The sequence below is a fragment of the Gasterosteus aculeatus genome, chromosome 7 (genome assembly GCF_964276395.1).
Source record: "Gasterosteus aculeatus chromosome 7, fGasAcu3.hap1.1, whole genome shotgun sequence".
In the NCBI taxonomy this organism is placed as follows: domain Eukaryota; kingdom Metazoa; phylum Chordata; class Actinopteri; order Perciformes; family Gasterosteidae; genus Gasterosteus; species Gasterosteus aculeatus.
This window is the reverse complement of record NC_135694.1, coordinates 8,418,204-8,442,476: the sequence shown is the minus strand read 5'-3', so window position 1 is coordinate 8,442,476 and position 24,273 is coordinate 8,418,204. Positions and strand designations below refer to the sequence as shown.

General features: G+C 46.0%; 2 protein-coding genes across 3 annotated transcripts in view; one reads left to right on the top strand and one right to left on the bottom strand.

The window, feature by feature from the left end:
- The window catches only part of LOC120822419 (leucine-rich repeat and fibronectin type-III domain-containing protein 4), a 32,995-nt gene extending 24,530 nt beyond the window's left edge, over positions 1–8,465 (bottom strand). Inside the window, exons 1-3 of the mRNA XM_040182102.2 lie at positions 8,419–8,465; positions 7,944–8,221; positions 6,124–6,950 (exon numbers count right to left, since the gene is read on the bottom strand). The gene's annotated coding sequence lies outside the window, so the exon portion shown is untranslated. The remainder of the gene's footprint in view (positions 1–6,123; positions 6,951–7,943; positions 8,222–8,418) is intronic.
- The window catches only part of pcxb (pyruvate carboxylase b), a 202,432-nt gene that overhangs the window by 138,251 nt on the left and 39,908 nt on the right, over positions 1–24,273 (top strand). For both annotated transcript variants that reach the window (XM_078106395.1, XM_040182101.2), the window contains 2 exons: positions 20,294–20,438; positions 21,134–21,223. In XM_078106395.1, the coding sequence (XP_077962521.1) occupies positions 20,294–20,438; positions 21,134–21,223 (235 nt within the window). The remainder of the gene's footprint in view (positions 1–20,293; positions 20,439–21,133; positions 21,224–24,273) is intronic.

Below are 24,273 nucleotides of genomic sequence, written 5' to 3'. Positions count from 1 at the left end.
GCCGGCTGTCGATTGCTGAACCGTAAAGACTTTAGTGGTGAACAAGAGAAATCTGAAGCAGTGCACTGCAGCAAGAAGTATGCATCGCTCTGGTCTGCCTTGTGAGTACAGCAGAATGTTGTAGTCTGTCAGTTTCATTTCCTCATTTTTGCATCGCCGAAAGCTACATTTTAACATTACACTGGCTGCTGTATTAGCAGTTATAATCATGAAGGTGTCATACAGAAAGAAATCTACCAAAGCTTAAAACTCCTATTACCGAAACAAGCTTGGCTTGTGTTTCCATTACCTGTACCACCAAACTTTTCCCAGCAATTCAGTTGCAGTGTTGTATTATATCTGAGGCAGCCAATCTCCCAATCCTTGCTGAGCTTTTGTAATTTAGTTTCCGCCCTTTGGGAATCCCGCACGGCTGCACAGCTCGGGGATCACATTTTCTGGGAGCTAAATTGAATTGGCAAACCATGGAGGTGACAATGATTTTTCCGTGGCACTTCATTGGCTCCGATTGTGCCAGGGAGCGGCCTTAACATAATATGTTGCGGAGCTCTCTACTGATCCAGTATTGTCCACTATTTGGCCTTAACCGCGAGGATATCACAGTTTGTTTACCCATTTATAGGAGTTAAATGTACCAGCACAGGCCGGCTTGGTTTGCATGTTTTTCTTTAACTTGCAGTGATTCAATGTCTCTTGAACAGACTGTAAAGTGGCATCTCTGCATTATCCGGTTAGAAAGTCCTTCGGTTAAGTGTAGGTGTGCTCTCTTTCTGTACATCTGCATTGGTCTCATAGAAGGAGCCAGTTGAGTAGCTGAAATTGAACAGCTGAGCATACAGGAGACATAAAGTGCTGGAAAAAGCTCTACCGGGATGCCTTTTTACTTGAAGGACTCCCCTCTCCCCGGTGGGAGGGCTGTCTCGTCTGTGCGTCTCAACGCCGCGCTATTTTAGTTCTCCTTTACCCCAGATGGCAATGAATAAATTGCATAGTGAAATTGTTTGGGGGGCTGATAAAGCCTTTAATTAATAGCTGACAGTCTTTGTGTATCCCGCATGCTCATCTTTTAATGCACATTCCACTCTGTGCTCAATTAACCCTGGTATGGATTAGCATCCTCTATGTACTTGCAAGCTTTTTTATTTGAAAGTGGCTATTATTGGTGTTTTACCAATGCATCAAATACAAATTATGAAAGGAGTTTCTACGAGGTTCCTGAATATTAGACCAGTATGTGCTATCATGCAATTTGTTACAAGATGTATATTGATCGCTCTTGTTGGACATTGGCGTCTGTCAACATCGGTCTGATTTAAGCGATGAATGCTGCTGTAATCATGTGTGTGCGTGATAGTGGCGGATGGTTGATACACCCGGGCTCTTTCTGAGGGGAATCTCGAGTAAGAACAGTTGGCCGACCGGCGCTCTGCGTCCAGCCCAGTGGGGTGAGGACGTGCCAACAGCGCCTCTGCATCAAACTGATGGGTGTAGTGATTAACGCTACACAAGCAACACATGGCACCAACCGTCTTCTCTCCCTTTCATCTGTGCGTCCGTCCCCCATAATGTGGTTAAGGCCTATCGGGCTTGTTTGATCACAGAAGCTACTCTCAACCGTAATGAATCACAAGCTGAATTGTAAACTCGGCACAAAGTGCTTTTTTTCCCTCCCTGACGTGAGGCACTGATAACGCTGCAGTGGGCCGGTTTCCCTCGAGTTTGCCTATTGCTGCGTCTCTTATTCAGCACTGCTGATGCAGGCGGGGACGCGGCGTGCTTCGCAGTCAAACCTAGTCTGGTACACGCCGCAGACAAAGTACCACAAGCCGCTTTTCCTCCTGACAGTCGTCGCCCACGCCGTATCCCGCATCCCGATTCACTCGAACGTCCGCAACCCCACTGCATCTGCTGTGAATGCCAACGAACACCTGCTCAGTCACGGGAGTGGTCGGTTAGTATTCTGGAAGGATTCTCACGAAACGCCTCCGGTTTGATGTCTAAATAACTGAATTTACAGTTTCCAACGACGCAGGAAGATATTCCCAACAGATCAATGGGTCTTATCAGTTACGCACCCTTAGCGTCCGTCCATCCAGGTTAAAATAAAAAGCCATTGCATGATGTATTTGGATCATTGGATACATTTGGAGCTGCCCAGCTGAGCAGCATATAGATGGTGTTAGGAGAGGAAATGAGGCTGTTGGTGTTCACTTCTGAGACTGAATACATCAGTTGTTCCCCTCTTGTCTCCAAAGGGGGTTTCAACAAAGTAGGATTAGGAAGTTAGCCAGATAACTTTATTACCTGAATAATATTTAAATGTAGTTTTATAGATTCATATCAGTATTACCAAGAGAATTGATTCATCTTTTACAGCTACGTGGGTTCCCTGCAAGGGCTCACGTACGCTTTAATGAGTCAAGATTTTTCTTAAACTATCTCAGGCCTCCATCTTCTCCTCCCTCCCGGTACCTTTTCCTGCCCTCTTTCATCCCTCATTTCCCACCTGTGTCACTCAGCGGTGTGACTCCCCTCTGATCCCCCCTTGTCGCCTCACACACACACACTTTCACAGTTGGCTCTCCCCCGTCCCCCCTCCTCTACATTGGCCTCCCCCAAAAACATCCCTCAGTCTGTCTCCTTTCGGTTGCCGTGGTTACAGTTGGTTCTGCTCATCGGGAGCCCGCTGCGCCTAAACAGACTGTCAACAGTTTAATTACTCATCCTTTCATCCCTCTATCTATCCATACTTCTGCACTACGCGTGTAGCTTCCACCCCTTAGTCACTCCTCTCTGTGACAAACTATATCTCTCCTTCCATCATTTCCTCCTCTCATCCTTTGACTTCTAATTCCTCTCCCGTCCCTCTTTCCTACAATGTCTGACTACTGTTTAATTACTCATCCTTTCAACATTCAATGGTGTTGCTATTTGATTCCAGTCATTCATCCATCTCGCTAGTGCCAGCGCTTCATTGGTGGTTTTCTTTCAGAAATTATTTTTCCTTTATCTCCCCCCCCCCCCCCCCCTTTCTCTTATCACCCACCTCTCGTGTCATTCCATGGATTTTCATTTTCCATTACTCAGTGTCTCTTCATCCTCTTAAGAGTTCCTCCCTATCTTAAGCAGCCATTCTTGTAATTACTCCTCTTCATCCCGATATGGTTCCATAAGGCTTTCAATCATCTGCCTTTCGGTTCCTCAGCAGTGGACAGCGGGCTGATGTTTCATCCTCGTAGCCTCCCTCCTTTTCACTTCCCTCCCTCCACAGTTTGTCATTTGTCCATCAAATGCCACCCTTCTCCCAGTGGCCACGTCTACCTATTTTTTCGGGTTTAAATCTTGCGTGTTTCGCCTGAATTGAAAGACCGTGGAATCTGAAGGGTGTGTGACATCCCACCTCTATCATTCATCTTTCTCTCTTTGATTCATCCTTAGTGAGGATGAATCAAAGAGTGACCAACCAGATCCATCTGGTTGGTCACTATGTTCTAAACGCTCCATTAATCGGTGTCTCTCATCTGTTCTTCAGATTTGTGTTCTTTCATGGCTTAGCCATGATTGACATTGTGCTTTTTATGAGATTGTATGATCGATTCCTTACCCTTTTATTTTTAACCCTTCTAAACTAAAAGTACAAAAGTAGATTAATAAGTCATATTTCTCTGTTGTAACGTAACATGCAAAAGTTAGTACGTCAGAGGAAGTAGCTCGTTGGGGCGGCAACCAACATTACGAGGGCAGCAGCGTTGTGTAACACATTATTTTCTGGTTAACAAAGAAGCCAGACCTGGATGCCATAAGATCATAGATTAGGGTCAAAGTAGCAGCTTTGGTTTGTTCTGCGGCTCTAAACAAATTGATCGGTCATTTATCCTCAATGCCTTTTCCCTTGTAGAATAAATATATAAACCTTTCCCAATTATGTAAGGTCAGAAAGTCTTTGAGTTTCTGATTATCATGTGCGTATTAAAGGTTTTTTTTAAACCCAGAAACGTTACATGTCTGTCTGTAAAGGGTGTTTTCAACCAACTCGGCAAGCTAAAGTCAGCATAATTAGTCCACAAGCAACAGCTCATGAAAGGCCAAACCGGCGATCCGCTTTTGTCTGAAATTAAGGAACCATTATTTCCAAAGAAATTAAACAATAGATTTGTGCCGCGATAAAGAGGAAGCTTTAAAGACGTAGGAGGGAGGGGCAATAATGTAATTATTAATTGCCTTCCTGACTTTAATTATTTTTTCTATAAAGCTCTTCTTCCCTTACTTGCCAGTCTGCTCATACTGGCAACGCTCCTGCTTTGAACAGTGAGCCTCCCATCTGCTCATGCGTCGTCCTTACTGTGGCCCCAGAATGACAGACACCTGTGCCAACAGCAAGACGGTGTCGGGAATGCTCTTTTATTCTGCCCTCATTCCTCCGCTTGAACCACAGGACATTCGCCCGCTCTGCATTCTTCTGACAATCACTAGCAGGAGAGGAAGCGCAATTATAGAATTATTGTTTGGGTAATGGATTTCAAAAGGCCTCTTTTTTTAATCAGAGCTTGAGCCGCCCCTGTTCAAAGCGAGAGTCAAATCTGCTGTTAGCAATCAACGGAGAAAGTAATGAGCGTCCCCCTTGTTTAAAAAAAAAACAAAACACGCTGTATTGTTTTTAAGCTGAATATCTCTTGTTCCCGGGGTAATTAATGTTCCTCTCAGGTAAAAATACAGGTGGGCCCCATGGTGTGTTGTTGATATTTTAGACTTTTTGGGCTCATGTTAGACAAATTGTTTATATTGGTAATGGTACAAGGCAACATAGTTATGGCCATCTGTCATTTCTAATTCCCCTCCTTCCTCATCCGTGTTTCTGTTTAAATATCCCTATTTATCATGTTGGCCTCTTTTTAACCTCCTTTCATTATCTTGTCACTCATCATTGTGGATCTCTTTTTGGTTATCTCACCTATCATTTAATCAATCTTATTTCTTGTGTGTAATTTTCTTCTCAATCTTTTCCGTAGCATCATCACCTTCTGCTCCACAGTCCAGTCCTCTTGTTATTCCTCCTCATACTGTTGACTCTTCTTCTCTGCTGCCATGAGCCCTTCATAATTCCTTCCCTTCGTTCCCAATCCATTTCTTGCTTTCGCCCGTCTCATTGTTCTCGCCACTTGAAGAAGTCAATCACTGCGTCCCACTTCACCCCTTCCTACCGCCTTCCCTTCATCTGACCCCCTCCGAGCCCTCCGTGCCCATCACTGTGTTACCCATCCCTCCCCTCTCCATCCTCCCTCCCCGCTCCTCTCCATTTCCTTCTCATTGCCGTATTATCCCCCTGTATATCCACTCGGTTGGTCTGATCTCCTGTGTCAGTGTGCCAAATCTGTGCGTGTGCGTGCATGCTGAGAAACGGCTTACGTAAAAAGCTAAGCTAAAAACTATTCTCTGCTGCTGCAAACGCACTCACTCTCGCCATGAGGCGCGCACACACACACACACGTGCACACAACACTCCAGGTGAGATTACATAAAGGCAAGGTGATGAAAGTCGAGCTAGAACGCACCTCGCGAGTAATCTGATACGGGACAGCTGACTGACCCTCACACACAGAAGCAGACACGCTCACTGGCGTTTGGGCTGTGTGCAGCAAAAAACAAAAACTGCGGACTTTGAGGTGTAGAAGGATTAGAACACAAGGCTAAGAAAGGAAAAGTGTGCTATAATCTTGTGCGTGTTCATCTGTGCGTACAGTTCACTTGGCCCCTTTGTTTATTTTTTCCTATCTGGGGTCATTGTTTATAGGACCGAGAATGTGTGCGTTGGATGCGTGTGCCATAAAGAACAGAATAGTTCCCGGTCCACCGAGTGCTGGTGTTCACCACAAGGATGTGCCAAACGATTCAGCACGATAGTTAACCGTGCCAACATGGAGCCTTACTGTCAACGTGTGTGTGTGTGTGTGTGTGTGTGTGTGTGTGTGTGTGTGTGTGTGTGTGTGTGTGTGTGTGTGTGTGTGTGTGTGTGTGTGTGTGTGTGTGTGTGTGTGTGTGTGTGTGTGTGTGTGTGTGTGTGTGTGTGTGTGTGTGTGTGTGTGTGTGTGTGTGTGTGTGTACTTGCACCTGCGTGAACGTTACCTTTTCCGTCTGTGCGGCTCTGTAATCCGAATCAGCTCCACATGTTATCCAGGGTTTTATGTGTGGGTGCGTTTGTGTTTGTCCGTGGTCAGCACAGATCTCTCTCCAGGTGTTTCTCCTCGTGTTGGTCCAGCAGGAGAGGGGTGTTGGGGAGCGTGGGGGGGGCGAGGTGTAACTGTGTTTTTGCTGAAACCTGTCCTCCACTTTAGACACACACGACCTCACGCGCCATCAAAAGGACGAGGATGTAGAAGATTTTCACGAAGAGGAGAGAGTTGCAGAAACCCTCCATTCGACAATATCCTCTCAGGCTTCTATAGATGAAGAAAACTTGGAAAATCCGGAATCCCGGTATTTCCCAAATAGAGACCTCAGTACTGTGCCTGAAATCCTATTAATGGAGTTCTGATATGATTTCCACATGGCTGTATTCAGCTTCAACGGCGAATAGGAATCCTTCAGTTGGCGGTGATCCCCCCCCCCCCCCCCCCCCGCGCCCCTCCTTCCAACTTCTCTTGCTCCCTCTCTCCTTTTTGTGTCCCCACCCCCCACTCAGACAGCTCTATCTCCTCTTATTTCTTCATCTAGCTGTCTGGCTTGCCTCATTCTTTCGCACAGTTTTATTTTCCTCCCCATCCTCTCTCTCTCGCTGTCCCTCATCCCTCACTTCCCGGGGTAATTTCCAGGGTGTGTCACTGTCAATCGCGTTGCAAGCCGTCTTTGTCCTCCCAACATAGAATTAGTTGTTCAGTGATGACCTTGGAAGGGAGGCGCAGAGAGGGAGGTATGGGAGAGTGAGCCGGAGAGATTGAGGGATGGCCAGAAACCTGCAAGAGAGGAGAAACAAGGAGAGTGTGAAGCGCATGAACTGCCTGCACTGTACATGTTGGCCCTCCCCAACGCTGTCTTTACTCTCTGCGTGTGCACACATTGAGTCCATTAGCACTTTTATTTTCTCCTCCAATCTCCCCCCAGATATCTACATCCATCTCCTTCCCAACACTTGCGCCGTATCGTTCACTCCTCCCATAATCTTTTCTTTTTTTTTAACACTCCCCAACCGCTTCATGTCTGCCCCCCCCCCACCGCTGGTGCTCTCCCGTTCACCCGTCCGTCAAAAATAATCAATAGTTCTGAGACCCTCTTAACGCCTCTCAGCAGGCTGAATTGTCTTGTTTATGATCACACTCACAGAACCTCCAAGAACATGCAGACAAACACACTCATGCAGCTTATTCGCGCATATTTTAACACACACCACCTCCACCGTTGCTGCCACCACACACAAGTAGTCATGCAGTGTTACTCTCCTGCAAAGCACACACAGCATTCCTCTCGCTCTTTCCCCACACACAAAACACACACACTAATGAAACAACTGGGGCTATTGATCAGCGCCATGAATGTCAGACAGTTGAAAAGTCTACCCCCCCCCCCCCCCCCCCCCCCACACACACACACACACAAACACTCACTCACTGGGCTGTCAACTCCAACAGCCGACCCCTATAAGAAGATAATCTCATTATCTTGCTCTGAAGCTGTGCTCTCGTCTGTATTTGTGTGTGTTTCCTCATGAGAGCGTCCGTATTTATGCGCATATGTGCAGCTGCTGCATATATGCAGCTTCTCCAATGGATTTCTTTTTCTCTTCGGCTTCCTTGTCCACCGGTTTTCACTTTGCCACTTCATATGCCCCATACAGCTACTTGGTGTTTTTTATTTTTTTATTCATTTGTTAATGCTCCATCGGGTTCTTTCATCCTTAACTAAAGACATTTTTTTTGCCCTCCGCTAGATGAAAAGGTGGAATTACTAACCTTGTCTTGCGGATCACTCCATCGATACTCCTGGAGCCGTCACGTCTCCCGATCCGCGCGGCTCGATCTCAGCTCCGTGGAAAAACACCCATCTCTTTCTCTCTCTCTCTCCCCCCCTCTCTCTCTCCCTCTATCGCGCACTTCTATCCCCCTCACTCGGTCTCGACAGCTGCAGCGCTCTGTCTGCCTCCGCTGTCGCTCTTCCGTCAGGCTGTAGGCTGATTGAATTTTAAGTCATGTTAATCCCACAAAACAGGTACTGAATGAAGGAGGAGACACTGCAAAAAAAAAAAAACAGAAGGGAGAGAGAAAAAAATAACAATGCAGGGAGTAAGCTGCCTTGTATTTTTAGAAAGCTCCTCTCTTTCAGGGTATTTTTTTTCACTTGGCCTGCCTCCACCCAGTTACTTTACTTCATTTATCCATTTTATCCTCTTGCTTTTCCCTTGATTCTTTTGGCTTTCTTTGTCCTTACCTTGTGCAGAAAAGTGCGATCTGGCTGTGTCTGTGGCAGGAAGCTGACTGAGGGGGGAGCGAGAGAGACAGAGGGAGAGACAGCATAAAGGGGGGGGTGTGATGGATGAGCGAGCGCTCTACTCAAGTATTTTACTTGAGCATTTGCATTTTATACAGATACATAATTAGTCAGCCTTCTTCAAATTTCAAACGAACGATTGATTTCTGCAGTGGGGACAAATTGGCTGGCGGTTGATTGCCAGACTCAAAGAAGGGAAAGCATTCAGATGCAAACAAAAGCGTCCAGGGGTTTTTTTCTCCCACATTGGTGAAAAATATTTCCCCTCGATTGGTTAGGAGTAAATTACTGTCTAAAGCGAAGGAGTTCAAGTGTCTCGGGAAAGGCGGGGGGGAGGGGTGGTTGGTCATAGGTGACCGTGAAGTGGAGAGGCAGGTGGACAGGCGGCTTGGTTCCATGCAGGATTGCTGTGGTTTTAAGAGGGAGCCGAAAGGCAAAGCTCTCGATCAATCAGTCCATTTAGTCCCGACCCTCGTCCGTGTCCTTGAGCGATGGCTGCTGACCAGAAGTATTACATTGCAGTTACAAGCTTCCACCTTTAGCTTCGTTGGCGTTGTAGCCGGGGGGGTCAACGTTAGTGATAAGGTGGAGGAGCGCAGGTCTCCAGAGAAGGGGTCAGAGTAGAGCCTCCCTCACATCCAGAGGGCCCGGTAGAGGTGGTTCAGTCACCTGATCGGTCGGTATGGGGCACTGGGGAACAAGCTGGGGAGATTCTACACCTCAGCTGGCTTGGGAACGCCTCGGCAGGTAGGAGCTGGACAACGCTTCAGGAGAGAGGGGGTTTCTCGAATGATCCGTTTAGTCCACTGTTCCCAAGATGATTATGGTAAGTGGACGAAAATTGGATGAGAAATTAGCTTTAAAAGAAAAGTATTGTATACCATTTAAACTCTTTAAGGGGCCATTCTGGGTAGTAAATACTGCTATCTACAATACCAATGAGAACATTTCTGTGGTAATACTTTTCTTTCCCTTTTAAGAGTGTTTGTACACTGTGAAATCACCTCTTTTGCTTTAGTAAAGGACGTGAGCACAACTTCACCACAGATGGAGGCTTTGGGGGAGCAGAAGGGATGGAGCAAGAGGAGATAAAAGTCTCCTGGCATGACGAGGGGAAGCGAAGCTCTCGGCGCCCCGGGCAACTCTGGGTCAGGCCGGGATGAGCGGGGGAGCGTAGACGCATGATTAAGAAAGAGTGAGCGGCGACGTGTGAGGGGCGGGGGGGTGGGGAGGGGAGCGAAAATCTCGGGGGCCTGAGGGAGAGCGGTGTTAGTTGGGGATAGATGGGAGTAGTGGATGGAGTGATAGCATGGCGATATCCGATATCTGAACTTCAAACACTGGTCGAGCAGTTGATTTCCCCGCTGCGCCGATGGCGGCTGGCGAAACAGCCGTTAAATGGAAACCGCGTGCGTGTGTCCCGCTAACAGAGACAAGACCCCTCTTGCTAGAGATATTGGATGTTGGAATAAGTAATTTCCTACATTCACATGTGCGCAGGTCCATTTCGTCTACACAAGCACGCACAGGATGAAACGCGGGAGACGAGAGAGAGCACCGACCGGGATCTGGTCGTGTTACGGATGGTTTGTTTTTGTCATTTTTGTCCTATCACTTCTTGATCTTCTGAATATTTCTCAATCGGTGCATTCCCTCCCCACTGATATTTCTGCATAGAGCATTTTCCTTTCATCCCACTTCCTCATTCTGTTGGCCAGCATATTTTTTAACCTACTAAGCCTGACCTCCATAAAAGCAATGTCCAGCAGGAGACATTTGATATATCATTTGGCTTTATGGGTCGTTGCTTCCTGATTAATCCAACGTGCAGTGGTTTGGCACGCGGTCCTCTGGTCAGGGAGAGTGACCTTGATGAGTGAAATAAACTAATGTCACCTGCTGCCTGTTGATGGATGAAGTAAGTTCCCCAGTCAGGAGAAAATGTTATTACTGACTTGTTTGTTAGGCAGTGTGTTTATCTGTTTATGTGGTTACATTAAGGTGTAATTCAACCGTAGGGTAAATGTCAAAGATGTTAGTCCTTAGAAAACTTTCCGTCTGCCCACAGATCAATCATGTTTGAGTGAAACAAAGTTAAAACGCCTGGACTGAGACCTGAGCGGGGAGCCAGGATCGTTTTTAGTTCATCCCGAGTAATGCTGCACTTAATTAGAGGGACGGCAGACCTGTTCTGGTTCGGTCAGAAACTAAATTAGCCCTCAAAGTGAAAACGGTTCCAGGGGAGTTGGCCCACTGCCCCTGGGCTGAACTAATTCAACAACTTTATTTTTTTTATTGCCAATTGGTTCACTGGTCAACTCACCTGTGGGGTCTGCAAACTGGAAGTAGCAAACGCGTGTGTGGCTCTGGGGGTGCACACTATCTCGTATGTGCATGTTGGGCCGGCGTGGTAGGCCACGGTATTTTTGACGGTCACACTTTTTTGCTTGTGTGTGCACGCTGGCGACATCGCCAGATGAGACGGACAGTTTCAAAGTCTGTGCTTTAGGATGGGAAAGCTGCCTAAATGAACCGACTCCACGCCTCTCCACCATTTAATGTTGAGCCATGCGGCTGGTTTGTCATCCAGTGAGGACATTTGCGCGTCTGCGTGGAAGTGTAAATGAGTCACACCGAGTGTGTGTGTGTGTGTGTGTGTGTGTGTGTGTGTGTGTGTGTGTGTGTGTGTGTGTGTGTGTGTGTGTGTGTGTGTGTGTGTGTGTGCGCTCGCGACACAACGGCTAAACATAGGCAACACTTGAACACAAAATAATTAAAACCCGCTCACAGAGCACCTGACCGGTGGACGCACACACGTGTCGCACATAATCACCGGCGTGTCAAAGGGTTGCGTTCGCGCACACCCACACACATTGACTTTGCACGTGGACATGCACACATGCGCCATACATACCGCACAAACTCTGCATGCGACTCTGAATGGAAGACACGGGCGCACAGACGGGACACTCGCCCAGTTGTGATGTCAGGGGTAAACGATGTGGAGGTTTAGGCAGGAGGGCAGATCGGCCCTCTATTTGTCTCAATCTCAAGATAATGAAAGACAAGGACAGACGCGGATGGACGCACACAGTCCCGACACACGACTGCTACACAGCCCCCCCCCTCACATTCTCTTTTTTGCCCTATAAAAGCCGTTATTTCCTCTGCATCAGTGTGTCCTCAATTATTCCCCAGTTACTGCCATCCGGGCCACAACGGCAGTCAATAACGTAGGAGGAGAGCACGCTGGGCCTCATTTGTCAACATTAATTGTGAAACACATTTGATTCAACGGAACAATCGGACGTACAGTGAAGACACAGGGCGGGAAATAACTCAAGGAAGAAAATAAGCATGGGAGCCAAATTTCTCTAAACACAAGTTCCTTTAATGCATTGAATTTAGCTAGGAAATTACAATGTATAACAGAAGCCAATAAAACTTTCTTTGTGTGCGGGTGCCAGTGCTTGAATGAATTTATACAGAAATGCAATGGCCTGTGCAGGAGAAGGTGGAAAAACAGGCTGCTGTGGAAATAGAAAGCTGGGAGGTGCAAATGAGAAGATTGCAATTTAGATTTTGTTTTTCGCCTAATACAAGAGACAGTTTCTTGGCATTGGTTCTGTTAGGATAACGTGCGTGCGTGTGCAACAGGAAGAAACTGCCAGTACACTGACACATTCACGTGCATATAATTATCAGATTCAAGCCTATAATCAGCGTGAAGAACTACTCGGGGAAAGATTCTTTGATGGCCTGCATATTGTACTGTTCCATTAATACCACCGGCCCGCTGCTGCCATGCACCGCTTTGCTTTCCCCGTTCCCACATACGTTTGAACATTGCCGTCAAACTCTGCTTTGAGTCGTTTCTATTCAACGCTATTGAGCATGTTCAATGTGAGTTGCACGAGACGTTTGTTTGCAGCCTGGAGAGTGCTGCTCTAGCCGTCGCATCGGAGGAGCAGACTCGAGTGGCTCACCAGCTGACATCTCTGGCACGTGTGGTGAAGTGGTTGGAGTGCCATGTGTTTGCAGAAATCCGCTAAAGCTCCCAACAGAGACATGGCTGGATTGAGGTGTTTACAAGACTGCAAGGTCCTTTAAATAATGCATCTAAAATTGTGGGTTCGCTCATTAGGCTCATCACGACTACGAGAAGAATTGCATTACCAGAACTCGGTCACATTGCCGCCGTAATAGCATTATGATTGGATTATCGGCTGTGTGAGTAAACGCGGCTAATAGACGTCTCTCACAGTGGGACACTCTGCCATGTTAAATGCATGTGTAACTAACAACCTTTAATAGATGAGCGCAGTTGAGGTGAGCCGGTGCCAGAGCCCCGGCGATTCCCACGCCGCCTCTCTGGCACAGCCGAACCCGGACCGCCGTTAGACGCAATGGCCCGTTTCAGCACCACGGTCAGCGCTCATGGGCCGTGTGCCCCGCCTCACGACCGAACCCTGTGTAGCAGAGGAGCAGCAGCCACCAATCAAAAAGCATGAATTAAAACGTGAAAACCTATTAATACGGGCTAGGAAACAGGATAAAAATGAAACATTCAAATAAATAATGCATGATGTTCTGTGCTGAGAAAATCCAGACGGTTATAGTACGTTCTGTAAATAAGAGGCGGATATTAGTCATTTGGTGTCCTGGGCTCCGAGTATTCCCTGCAAATGGATACTATGGATGTTTTGGGATTAAAGGCGTCTCGTTGAGTCGTAGATGGAAGGGCAAGATGAAATGTGGTCCTGTCCTTTTTTTTTTTTAATAGGGTTCCAGCTATCTCTGCTCGATATCTATTAGAATGGCGTGAATTAATCACCTCCTGACTCTTGTCATCGATACGGAGAGCCCATTAGATGAGTAACGTTGCTTTGATGATGATGGCAAATGTAGAGCCGTCTAATTAAGTGTGATACGGGTGAGACACGCTGCTTCACTTTGATCTCAATTCAAATTGACTGAATCCTGCTTAGCTGGCCCTTGTAGCCTTTCACCGAGGGGAAACCCTGACGTAGCTGCGTCACACCAGACGGGACGGGAACATTAGCCAAAGTGAAGGATACATGAGCAAAAGCCCGGGCAAAGGAAAATGTTGAAATGGAGGGTGACAATTTTACTGAAAATGATGAAGGTATTAAAGAAATGTAGAAAATGTTTTGTAACTGTTTACGCAAGAAAAATATTCCACCCGACCTTTAACCCTTTTAGCTGCCGCGATCGTTATTCTCAACGCGCCCTCTTTCATATGGGAAAGCATGTTTCAAGAAGTGATGATACTTAAAAGACAATGTGCGTGGCCCGAAAGTGACACAAAATGATCTTTGGAGTGGTACACTACGCGGTCTGGAGTGTCCAGTGCGTCTGGACTTGCTGATTAGTTTGACAAAGGGCTGTTATGTGCGCAGCTGCAGGGTTTCCGTACGCCTTGAAATTGAAGGTCACACCTTGAGTGTTCCACTCCGGCGCCGCCGACACCTTCGTTTTGCTTTACTTGCCGTTTATTTTCCCAGTTTCCTTTTCCTCTGTAGTTTTTCTGCACAGCAGCTTTTCCAGTTTATAGATTTTTGTTCCACGGTTTTTCTGTTTGTTCACAACAACACAGCTTTTGATCTTTTTAAAATGTGTCTAAGGATCCAAAATGAGTCACAGGCCTTGTTGAAAGGATCCCTAGCAGAAGATCTCCTGAAGCAAGATAGAGGTTAAGTAAAGTTCCATTGAATCCTATAGTTGGTTTATCTTGTGACATTGTGAAGTAATTATAGCCAGGAATTACTACTGCTTACATTTTGATGCATGTTATCCGTGTGGTGAAACAGGTCTGTTACTCAACCCTGGTTCCACACCTGCTGTTGACTCTCTCAGCAAGACTGAGTTCCTGAGTTTAAAACATTTTCCCAAACTTTATCCTGCTGTGAGCTTGTTCATTATAAATACACAAGGGACTCCGGTGGGAGAGTTGGCATTCACAGCGCACTGGTGCAACCCGCTGCAAAGCTGGCGGTAGAGATAATGTTGAACTACGCGTCAACCCCAAAACTAAAATTGCGTCTCGCCTTTACCAAGTACCCACCGACGTGAGTCACTGAGTGCCAGTAAGTAGAACTTACTGCCTGAAACAGTGGACAAAGAGTGATTATCCAAATGAAATCCAACACACTGCCTTTTGGTTTTGGAGTGTGAGATGTGCTCATCTCCCTGTTGAAGGACGGTCTGTCTGGCAAATTACCGTTTTTTGTTGTAGAACATCTGTAATGTCATCATTTTAGACTCTGCCATGACGCTATGAATACCTAATGTTTTCCTCAGGCTGTAAAAGGTTGAAGATGTCCGGCTGCTGTGTGCCATCTCAAACCCTTCTGCAGGAGCCCTGGTCCAGCTTATATTTTTTTGCCTGGGTGATATAGAGAAAATAAACGGTGGAGGACATGCCGCTGCATCGTAGAGATAAGGTGTCTGTAGAGCATCAGATGTTAGCGCATTAGGGAGGTTGCGATCCCAGCACTGAGGAATGATTGTGACTGTCTTCAATACACTAAGAGGGAGACGATCATTCACAAGTACAAGTGTAATTAACACAAAGGACCAGCCGCCCGCCAGCTGAGTCTGAGACGACTCACGCTGTGGGTTTGGAGTTCATCACAGGCAGTGTAATGCGTCACAGGCCCACTGCTTAACGATTCCCAAAAGTAGTCTGTGTTAACTAAGCCGTCGTCTCAGGGTCCCTGAAAGGGGGGGGGGGGGGGGGGGGCTTTTTCATCGGGCTCGGTTCAGCACAGTCAAAAGTTCAAAGTGAATCATTTGAGAGTCACACACGTGGTTTGCTTTGTTGTATCCACTTTCCCATACCCTGTTTCTCCCTTTTGCTTCAGCTGGTAATTCATTAGATTACTTTCAGGCGTCCCGCCTGACAGGCTGAATTTAGCGGTGACTGTGAAATGACTGCGACGTGGAGAGTTATGTTTCACAGAGCTTGAGGGAAAATCAGTACAAACTACCGTTTTCTAGCGGCAGAGCATTTTCTTCGTCAACTCGGGCTTTTACCATATAAATATGTTCTCTCCGAGGTGGCAAACATCAGGGCAAATTGGTAAGTTTAGCTATGCGCAACTGCATCCAATGTCTATTTTACCATTCATCACAATCAGAAAAATTTATTAGCCTGGTATGTTGGACATACAAGGAAATTGTCATGGTGCATACACGGAACAAATGGGGACAATGTACAATTAAAATAACAATATAATATAAAAAAGGATGTAAACTAAGTTCAAAATAAAAATAAGCTGATAGTAAGTTATAGTAACCGTTATAATTTCGAAAGTGTCCAAAGGTGTTTTGAGTCGGTCGGTGGGAGCCCGGGCTCTGCTAATGAGACCCACTGCCGACGGGAAGAGGCTGTGGCGGCAGGTCTTGGTCCTGATGGACCTCAGCCTCCTGCCAGAAGGAAGGCACACACTCTTTCAAATTTGGCCCTCACATTGAACTCCAGAGTCATGTCCTGTGCTATAGCTGGTAGATTTCCCCCTTGACCTCCTCTGTAAGGAATGTCTGGCGAGTTCAGCACCATGGACAGTGTCCTATTCAACACAGAGAGGCAACCGAAGGCACATTAGGCAAGCGTCTACCCTTTGTTCTGTTCTTTTCTATTTCTATCTATTTTTGAAGGCCTTTTTAAACACATTGGAGGTCATAGCATGGACGGTTCCTCATGTACACCCTTGCAGAACTCTCATGCAGGATGGCGATGGCCTTTGTCGAACATTCTTTAAATGTTTTATCTGGTATCTTCATACCCTCCGAGCTCATTTACAATGGAAGTATGTCTGGCCATAGCGCCCCTAATGAACTCAATGGGAACCTTTCTTTGCCCTTAATAGGGGTTATTACCGGAAAGATAGCCAATCGATTTTTTTCTTTCACTGGGGAAAGAGCCCCTTGGTGTTTGGTCAAATACTGATGCCAGATTTTTAGGCGCAGCCATCAAATACAAATCTCATCTGTGTAATGGGACAGGTAGCGGGACGGGCTTGAGGAAGCCTCCGAGGGAGACGACATGAGAGGTATTCAGACTCGCGCTGCTCTTCCTTTGGCATTTAAAACCATTTTCCCTTATTTCACGGTTGTAAAGAATTGGATGGAGCCGGTTGCCATGGTGATTAGTGAGCAAACAAACCACGCGGAGAATCAAAGCGTGACCTCTGAGTTGAAAGATGAGAGGAAATTGAAAAAAAAACAACACAGGTGAGAGGTTGTCAGTTGAATTTTTTTCAGCACAGACCATGACCCCCGGTGCTGCCGCCGTCGTCTGATCGTTCCCTGCTCGGGAGGCCGAGCCGGATTCAATTGCCCTAAGATGCAATGACAAAAGTGGAGACTATTTTGTGGGACTGTATGTGCTAGTTTCTCTTTGCATGCATCCCAAGTGTGTGTGTGTGTGTGTGTGTGCCTTGTCTGATTGAGTAAATTTGTAGCTGATATGCGAGAGGCCCGCACATGTCTGCGCGTTCCCTCCTGCGGCTGTGCGTGTGTGTTGATCTTGTTTATGTGCCCGTCCCAGTGGTTAAGACGTGACTGATGGGGATAGGGGAGAAACAGGAGGAGAGAAGGGAAAAGACGAATGACCTGACAGCTCCCCTATTCAACTCCTAATCACTTAGGTGGCATGGAGGCTCTGTGTGGCGAGGAGGCGCAGTGTTTTGGAGATCGTGTGTGTGTGTGTGTGTGTGTGTGTGTGTGTCTGTGTGCGCAATGCAGAGGGATGTTCAAAATGTTTCAAAAATCCAAAGTCTAAATCTTCTCTGCTGCTTTTTGGATCTTGTTTTGTATGGAGTAACAAATGTACACAAATAAAGTGACAGAAGTCTGTTTTCATTAAGGCAGTAGAAAGTAGTGTGCAAGCAATAGAGAGGAAAGGAAAACCTTTGACAGGTATTGATGAGTAGGAAATGCTAAGACAACATGACACCTTTAGTCCGGGAGCTGTTTTTGAAGCGGTGCAGTCTAAAGTCTGCATTTGTAAATGGTAAAACACACTGATCTCCACCAGAGGCAAGAACAGAGCAGACTCGTTTACAGCAGACCTTCTGGGTGGAGGCGTATTTAGGTGAGCTTGTACATCAGAGACACCCTGCCAACACAGGATTTCACCAAGCGTGCTCTTCGCTGTCTAAACCAGCATCTGGATTTGAAAGGTGTGTGTGTGTGTGTGTGTGTGGGTGTGGGTGTGTGGGTGGGTGGGTGGGTGGGTGGGTGGGTGGGTGCGGGTGTGCCAATACAATGAGCCAAGGAAGGAGTTTAGGAGTACATCCATTTCTGGGTCCATTTTGACGGTCTAAGTCTGTGTTCCTGATGTGCCAGAACTCTGAGGCTTGTCAATTAGTTGCATCAGTAACACGTCTGTTGCTGGTCTCGTGTGCTTCGGTGCGTGAGCCTCTGCTTGTGGGCGGCAGCAACATTTTGTTTTCACTCCTCCTCCTTTTTGTTGCCTAGTTAACTTTGTTTTGTTCGGCTGTGTTGAGCCCATCCCAGTTGCATCTATTCCGTGGCATTTAAGTCATCACCCAAATGAACACACCGGTTGTACAAATTCGTCTCGGTGGTTGCCTGGAAACGGGGGTAAAATTGTTTTGTCTTTTTGTTGTATTACACAAGAAATAGTCAACATTATTTGGCTGGATCCTACCAGCTGTGTTATTATTATTAATAATAATAATAAGGCATTCCTTTATTCTAGAGAGTGTTAAGAGACATCCGAAGGCTGCAGGTATCTGGTCCATCGCTAGTCATTGGAGGGATGTCATATTCTTCAGTTTCTATGCAGTAAATCAGCATGTTTGTTTGTGACATCAATTACGTCGTCTTCCTCCACTGATAATTTCTCAGGGCCTTGTGTCTCCATCATAAATATTTGGTAACCAGAGCAACAAGTGTGGGCATGACCTTCTTTCTAACGAGTTTGGCCAAAGTGTCGCCTGAAGCGTCACATCTAAAATAATATATAATTTTCTCAATACAGTTAGACGTGCTAGCATCATGAAGTGTCAGAGATTTGGATTTCATTTTAAATGGTGTTGCCCCAAACTGTTATGCAAACAATCCAAAGTTAATGAGTTAATCATTGCCAGGGTCACGTTTTTCTGAAATCTGAAGATTAAGCCGGCAGCTGTCGACGATCCTTTTACAGATTTATTCTTCCGGAGTCAACCCAAAGGTTTCTTAAAACAGCTTGCTTAAAGAAAGAAACGTGTGGCAAAATGTGTCTGGAATGATGGAGGTCTTACTATTTTTCCCCTCCACCTTTGCTGTCCTTAAAGGATTTTGGTGCATAAAATTGTACGAGTAAAAGGCAACGCACAACATAAATTGTTGGAGTACAGATTAGTGTCGGTAAAGGGGCAGACGTAACCTCAGGCTTGAACATGAAATATAGCAGTGCTCTCAAAGCAAAGGCAAAGAGTCAAGTGTGACTATTAAGATAATGTCCTAGGGAAACAGATTTCTGACAAAGGGAATACATGTATATATGTATGAATGAATAATATATATACATATTCGGTTGCAGGTTAACAACTTTGGCCTTATGTCTGAAGTAAATATTTAAAGGTAGTAATGTTAGCCATCAGCACAATGCTTTTTACTTGTCAAAATAGAGAATTCATCTCCTAATCTCCAAAAACAGACACATTTTAGTCAACAGGGCGTATTCCCTGCAACAACCAAAGTCAGTGTTTTACAAGTTTTGTGTCGAGCTTTGGCAATCATCACCAGCAAGCTGATCGCGGTAAGATAAATAACAGTGAGCAGAGCAGCATTAAAACCGACTGGGCTGATAAACGACGCCGCAGAATAGGGTGAATAATCCGGAAAGTGTCATTTTTGGAAGGGAAATAAGAGTAAAAGAGGATTTTTCTTATGCACCAAAAACCGGCAGTGGCTTCTGATACAGAGCCCCGTTAGTGTGTTTGTGAAAGAATTCAATTACTGGAGCGTGGGGGCATGCAAACGTGTACCTGTGCGAACAATAATCCCCATTTAGGCAAATTTACTTTCCCTCTAAGAGTAATACAGTTCTAATAAGTGTGTCTAGCTGTTTGTGTTTGCGATCTGAAAGGCTCACGATCATTACTGCCGGGGAAAACACACGTGTGCTTTGCATGCTGCGCGCATTGCTCCGGGAGCTGTAGCCGAGTCGTTGTTACGGGGCATTTAAATCGGGGAAGGGCCTCTGTTTTGAGTTTGCGTATGTCTGTGTGTATCCGTGTGTGCGCGATATCGCCAAGAGCCAGACGAAGAGTGATAAGGGGAAAAAATCTGACACAAAGATACTGAGCGGGGTACGGAGAGGGACTTGTGTTTGTGTGCAGCGTTTGAAACCAGCTCTCCTTTCTAGGCCTGGCAAGACGTAAACACTTTAACTTGTGTTTTAATATAAACGATACTTTATTGTCTGTATACATTGACAAAGTTGAAGGTTTTTAACGATATTGTGTAGATATTGTCTCAGTCGGCTCCCATTTGCTCGCTGCCTTTCCTTGGGGACATGAAACAGCCATGAACACATCTAAAGCCGCTCTAAGACTATTTCCATATCCTTCACTCAATGCTTCCAACTAGCATTGTCTCTGCGTTTCTTATGAAGCTGCTTTCTGTTCTTTGGTATTTGAATGCGACAAAAGAACTACAAATCCATTTGTAGAACAGGACTTGCGCTGAGTGATCGCTTTCTTCCACTGTTTACACCATGTACATTGTCACGTTTGGTTACACCTAACTTCCCGCTCTTTTCCATCTTCATCTCTAGACCAACATCCCGTTCCTCCAGAATGTTTTCAGCAACCACCAGTTCCTGCACTCCACCGTGGACACCCAGTTCATCGACGAGAACCAGGAACTCTTCAACCTGAAACCCACCCAGAACCGAGCGCAGAAGCTGCTGCACTACCTGGGTGAGTGATGCTCCCGCTGTGTTCCTCTATGCCTTTTATCTAATGGCAGGTTCAGTCTGTTTCAAACTGTACATTCAACCAGGCCCATAGATAATGAGCCAGGAATATAAGGTAACGGCCTCAGAAATATCCTCTGGCCGATTATGTCCTGATTTGTTTATGTGGCTTCCACGTGGTTTCATCCAGTTTGAAAACGGGAAGTAAAACAGTGGATATATAAGCTCAGCTGATCGTACTCAAGCGCATTAAAGACCTTTTACGATCTTAGAGGGAAACCTCTAAAGGTTTTTTTAGTCGTATATACTTAAAAGGAGCTATTAGAGGTGAGGATGGACCTTAACATTGATATGATTTTCTATTAATAAAATGACTCTAAAGTATAACTAGGGTGGACTTTGGTTAATCTTGCCCTTCTACCAAGCCATAGAGGAAAGCAATGGAAGGCTGATGAAAATGGAATTTCTTAAATTGTGGATCAAGAAAGTATAAAAGATGTACTTCTATAGGGATTTACTTCAGTTTAGCTCAAGGTTTGGTGTAAAAGATTTTCTAGTACAGAGAATATATGAAAAACCTGCTTTTTTGCCTTAGTACAGATTTGTTGTAAACCACATTGATTCTTTTCTTGTCTTCTCTGAATGTTTGATATGTTGCAGAGCAGCCTCTGACTTGTATCCTCTTTTTTTGGTACACAGGTCATGTGATGGTAAATGGACCAACCACACCAATCCCAGTCAAGGCCAAGCCTTCCTCCATAGACCCCGTCATCCCTCCTGGCACCATGGGTATGTCAATTACATTCAATCCAGCCAATAGCGATGGGAAAATCACTCTTTCACATACTATGATGCTAACACGGTCGCAACACCTAAGTCACCTCCTTCCTTCACCCAGCAAAATATGATTTTATACCCTGCAAAGCCCTTGAAGCAGTTTTTGCATTGGAGATCAACATGACCATCTTATTGCCTGGATTACATCTGGAAAAAGATGAGCATGGCACTGCCACTGCAAGGGTTAGGGGTTTAATCTCTCCGGGGACCTCCCTGCTAAAAATATTCAACATATGTGGATCCGTAGGGCACTTTGGATAATAGCCCCCGCCGAATGACAAATGGGGCTGTCGGACCGGCCGATCGCTGCCGGCGGACAGGCCTTCCTAAGTGGCTCAGTTTAGCGCTCAAGGAGGAAAAGGGCTTTGGCCCAGAGAGCTGAGCTGTGAGCACAGGGATGAGCTGGTGCGGTTCACCGCTCGTGGAGGCAGGAGTTCCATGCTTCTCACACCTGCTCTGCACAAGAACCCATGGAGTCCCTCAGGGAAGGCCTGAGGTCAAGGGGGGGCTCTTTGACAAGCTCGTTGAACCACTTAGTCTCTGCAGGCTTTGTTTTTTTAATTTTTATTTTCCTTTCCATAGCTTCTGTCTTCGGGAGTTTCAAAAGGTTAAACAAATTCTGAAATAACAATTGAAGATGCTTATTTTTTTTAAACCGTTTGATTGTGGAACACTTGTCGTCTCTGTTGCCATTTAGAAATATTCTTTTTGTCCCTCCCCACTGCGCTCCAGGGATTTTGTTTTCGTTATGGGGGTGGGGGGGGGCAGGCAGGCAAACTGGAATGACTTTTTGCAGCTGCTCCTTTTGACGGCATCAAAATATTGAGCTGCAACAATCTGACATGTTTATCAGCAGCGTGTTCTGCCTCAGCACATACCCCAGCGTGCCCAGTGAACACACATTTATAACAAAACAATATGAATCCTAATCAGGCATAGCTCCTCAATCTGACACCTAAAAACCCTGCACAGTGGAACCTAATGGAGTTGAACAGGACAATATAATCTGCCGTGTATTGTATGTATTAGTTTGCCTGTGACTGACTGACGGTACTTACTCTTCACAACTCACACACATGTACTGAAGACGTTCTCTATAGGCAGTACCCCCCTCCCCCCCCCCCCCCCCCACCTTACTGTAAGTAGCTGATGAAGTAGTTTTATGTAGCACAGGCACGCACAGAGGCACACCTAAAGCCTACTAATGAAATTTGTAATGTGCTTATATCCTTTCATTGGGCAAAGGGATTGGGAGGAGAGGGGGATTAGGGCTGTATTATCACACTCTGTGGGTGGCGGGAGGGACGGGGGCATTTGAGGAAAGAAGGGGTGAGGAGAGGAGAGGGTGCAGCCGGTGCATAATCCTTAAATGTGGAGAAAATCGCCGCAGTGGCAGCGAGGGAGATATGGACCGATACGCTGACGCAGAAGGATGCGTGGGGGTGTGGGGTGGGGGGGGGGGGTCGAGTGTCTCTGAGAGACTGGCCGAGTGTCTCTGAGAGACTGGCCGAGTGTCTCCTGACACAACGTGTTAAGTACTGAAAGGGCGTTCTTTTCTAATTAGGATTTGTAGTCCAAAACGTTCGCTGTGAGGGCTGATTGCTGGTGCTTCATCGATGGGTGTAGAAGTACACCTTGTTCCAATTATACTCTGGATGTGTTTTATGGAGGGCATGTAGAGGTTAATCAGCAGATGCCGGTTAGCTAGCTGTAGGAGGTCAATAAAAATGACACACTACTTCCCTCCTCCCATTCGTTGCGTTTCCGTTCTTAAGATTATTCTTAAAGCGTAGTTTGTTTGAAAAAAACGCAACATCTAAGCTCCAAATGGACTCAATGTCTTGAATAATTTCCTGTTGATGATGATTTCATTAGCCATCTTCAAACAGAAAGGGGTTTCTTTATTTTTCTGTCTTGCTTTTGCTTAGCTCTGAAACTAATTTGGAGGTAGCTTTAAAGAAGAAAGTGAGTCATACAGTCTTAAATGTGGCTTTCTGAATCCTCAAGATATCCTCTGCGTCTACTGAAGGGAAACTTTTTTTTGTCTTTGTTCTTAAAACATTTCTTTCAATTTGTTTGTTCCACACCTCCAATACAGCTATTTTGAGGAAAACAAGTCATGTTCTTGAAGTCAGTGCCAGTCAAAGGTTTTCTAGCAGGCAGTATTGTAGAAGTTATGACAAATACCAACCAATAACTTGGTTATTTGGCAAATGTCACATATATATTTGGTGGACCGTACAAAGAGACAAATATATTTAGTGAGTTTGGAATTAAACTTTTCTCTAGCGCAGAACTCATTAACAGTTCTGTTAACACATTCCCACCTAATTAATGGGCTTTTCCAGCACACCTGACTTATAAAATTAAAAGTTTCCCCAAGACAAAGACGCCATACATTTAACGCTCTCCTCAGAGGACGCTGACGACGCTGACGACTCAAACTGCTTCTCCCAGATTATCTTCCACACAGATAGAGAAAATACCTCCGAGCATTGTCGCTTGCACCGCCTGGTCACGTTAGCCCGGGTGGAGTTGAGTGAAGAAACGAGGTCTGGCAGGACCGGGATGAAGAGGGCGGGGGAGTGAGGGTTGTGCAGCTGGGTAGTGGGAGGGGAGTGTTTTCGATGCAAATGAAAACGTCTGCGTTAGTGGGTCGATTTTGTCAAGAACAGTGTCCATTTGGGACACACACATCCACCAAAACCCGCTTGGAAACCAATCGCATTCAAAGGCCACAGTTTGGTCCCAGTGCACAAGCTGTATTTCCTCTCTGAAAAAAACGCATGCTCAAAGTCCTCCCATCTCTCACACACATTTGTTTTTTTCTATCTTTGGGGTGTTCTCCAGTCAGCTGTATTATAGGGAGATCTTGATAAGTTCAAAGTGTCTGCATTAGCTACGGCGGTGTGATTTAACCGAGCTCATCCAGCGTGGGGAATATTAAGCGACGCAGGGAAAGTGAGATGAGGGAGGGAGGGAGGGAGAGGGGGTACAAAGGG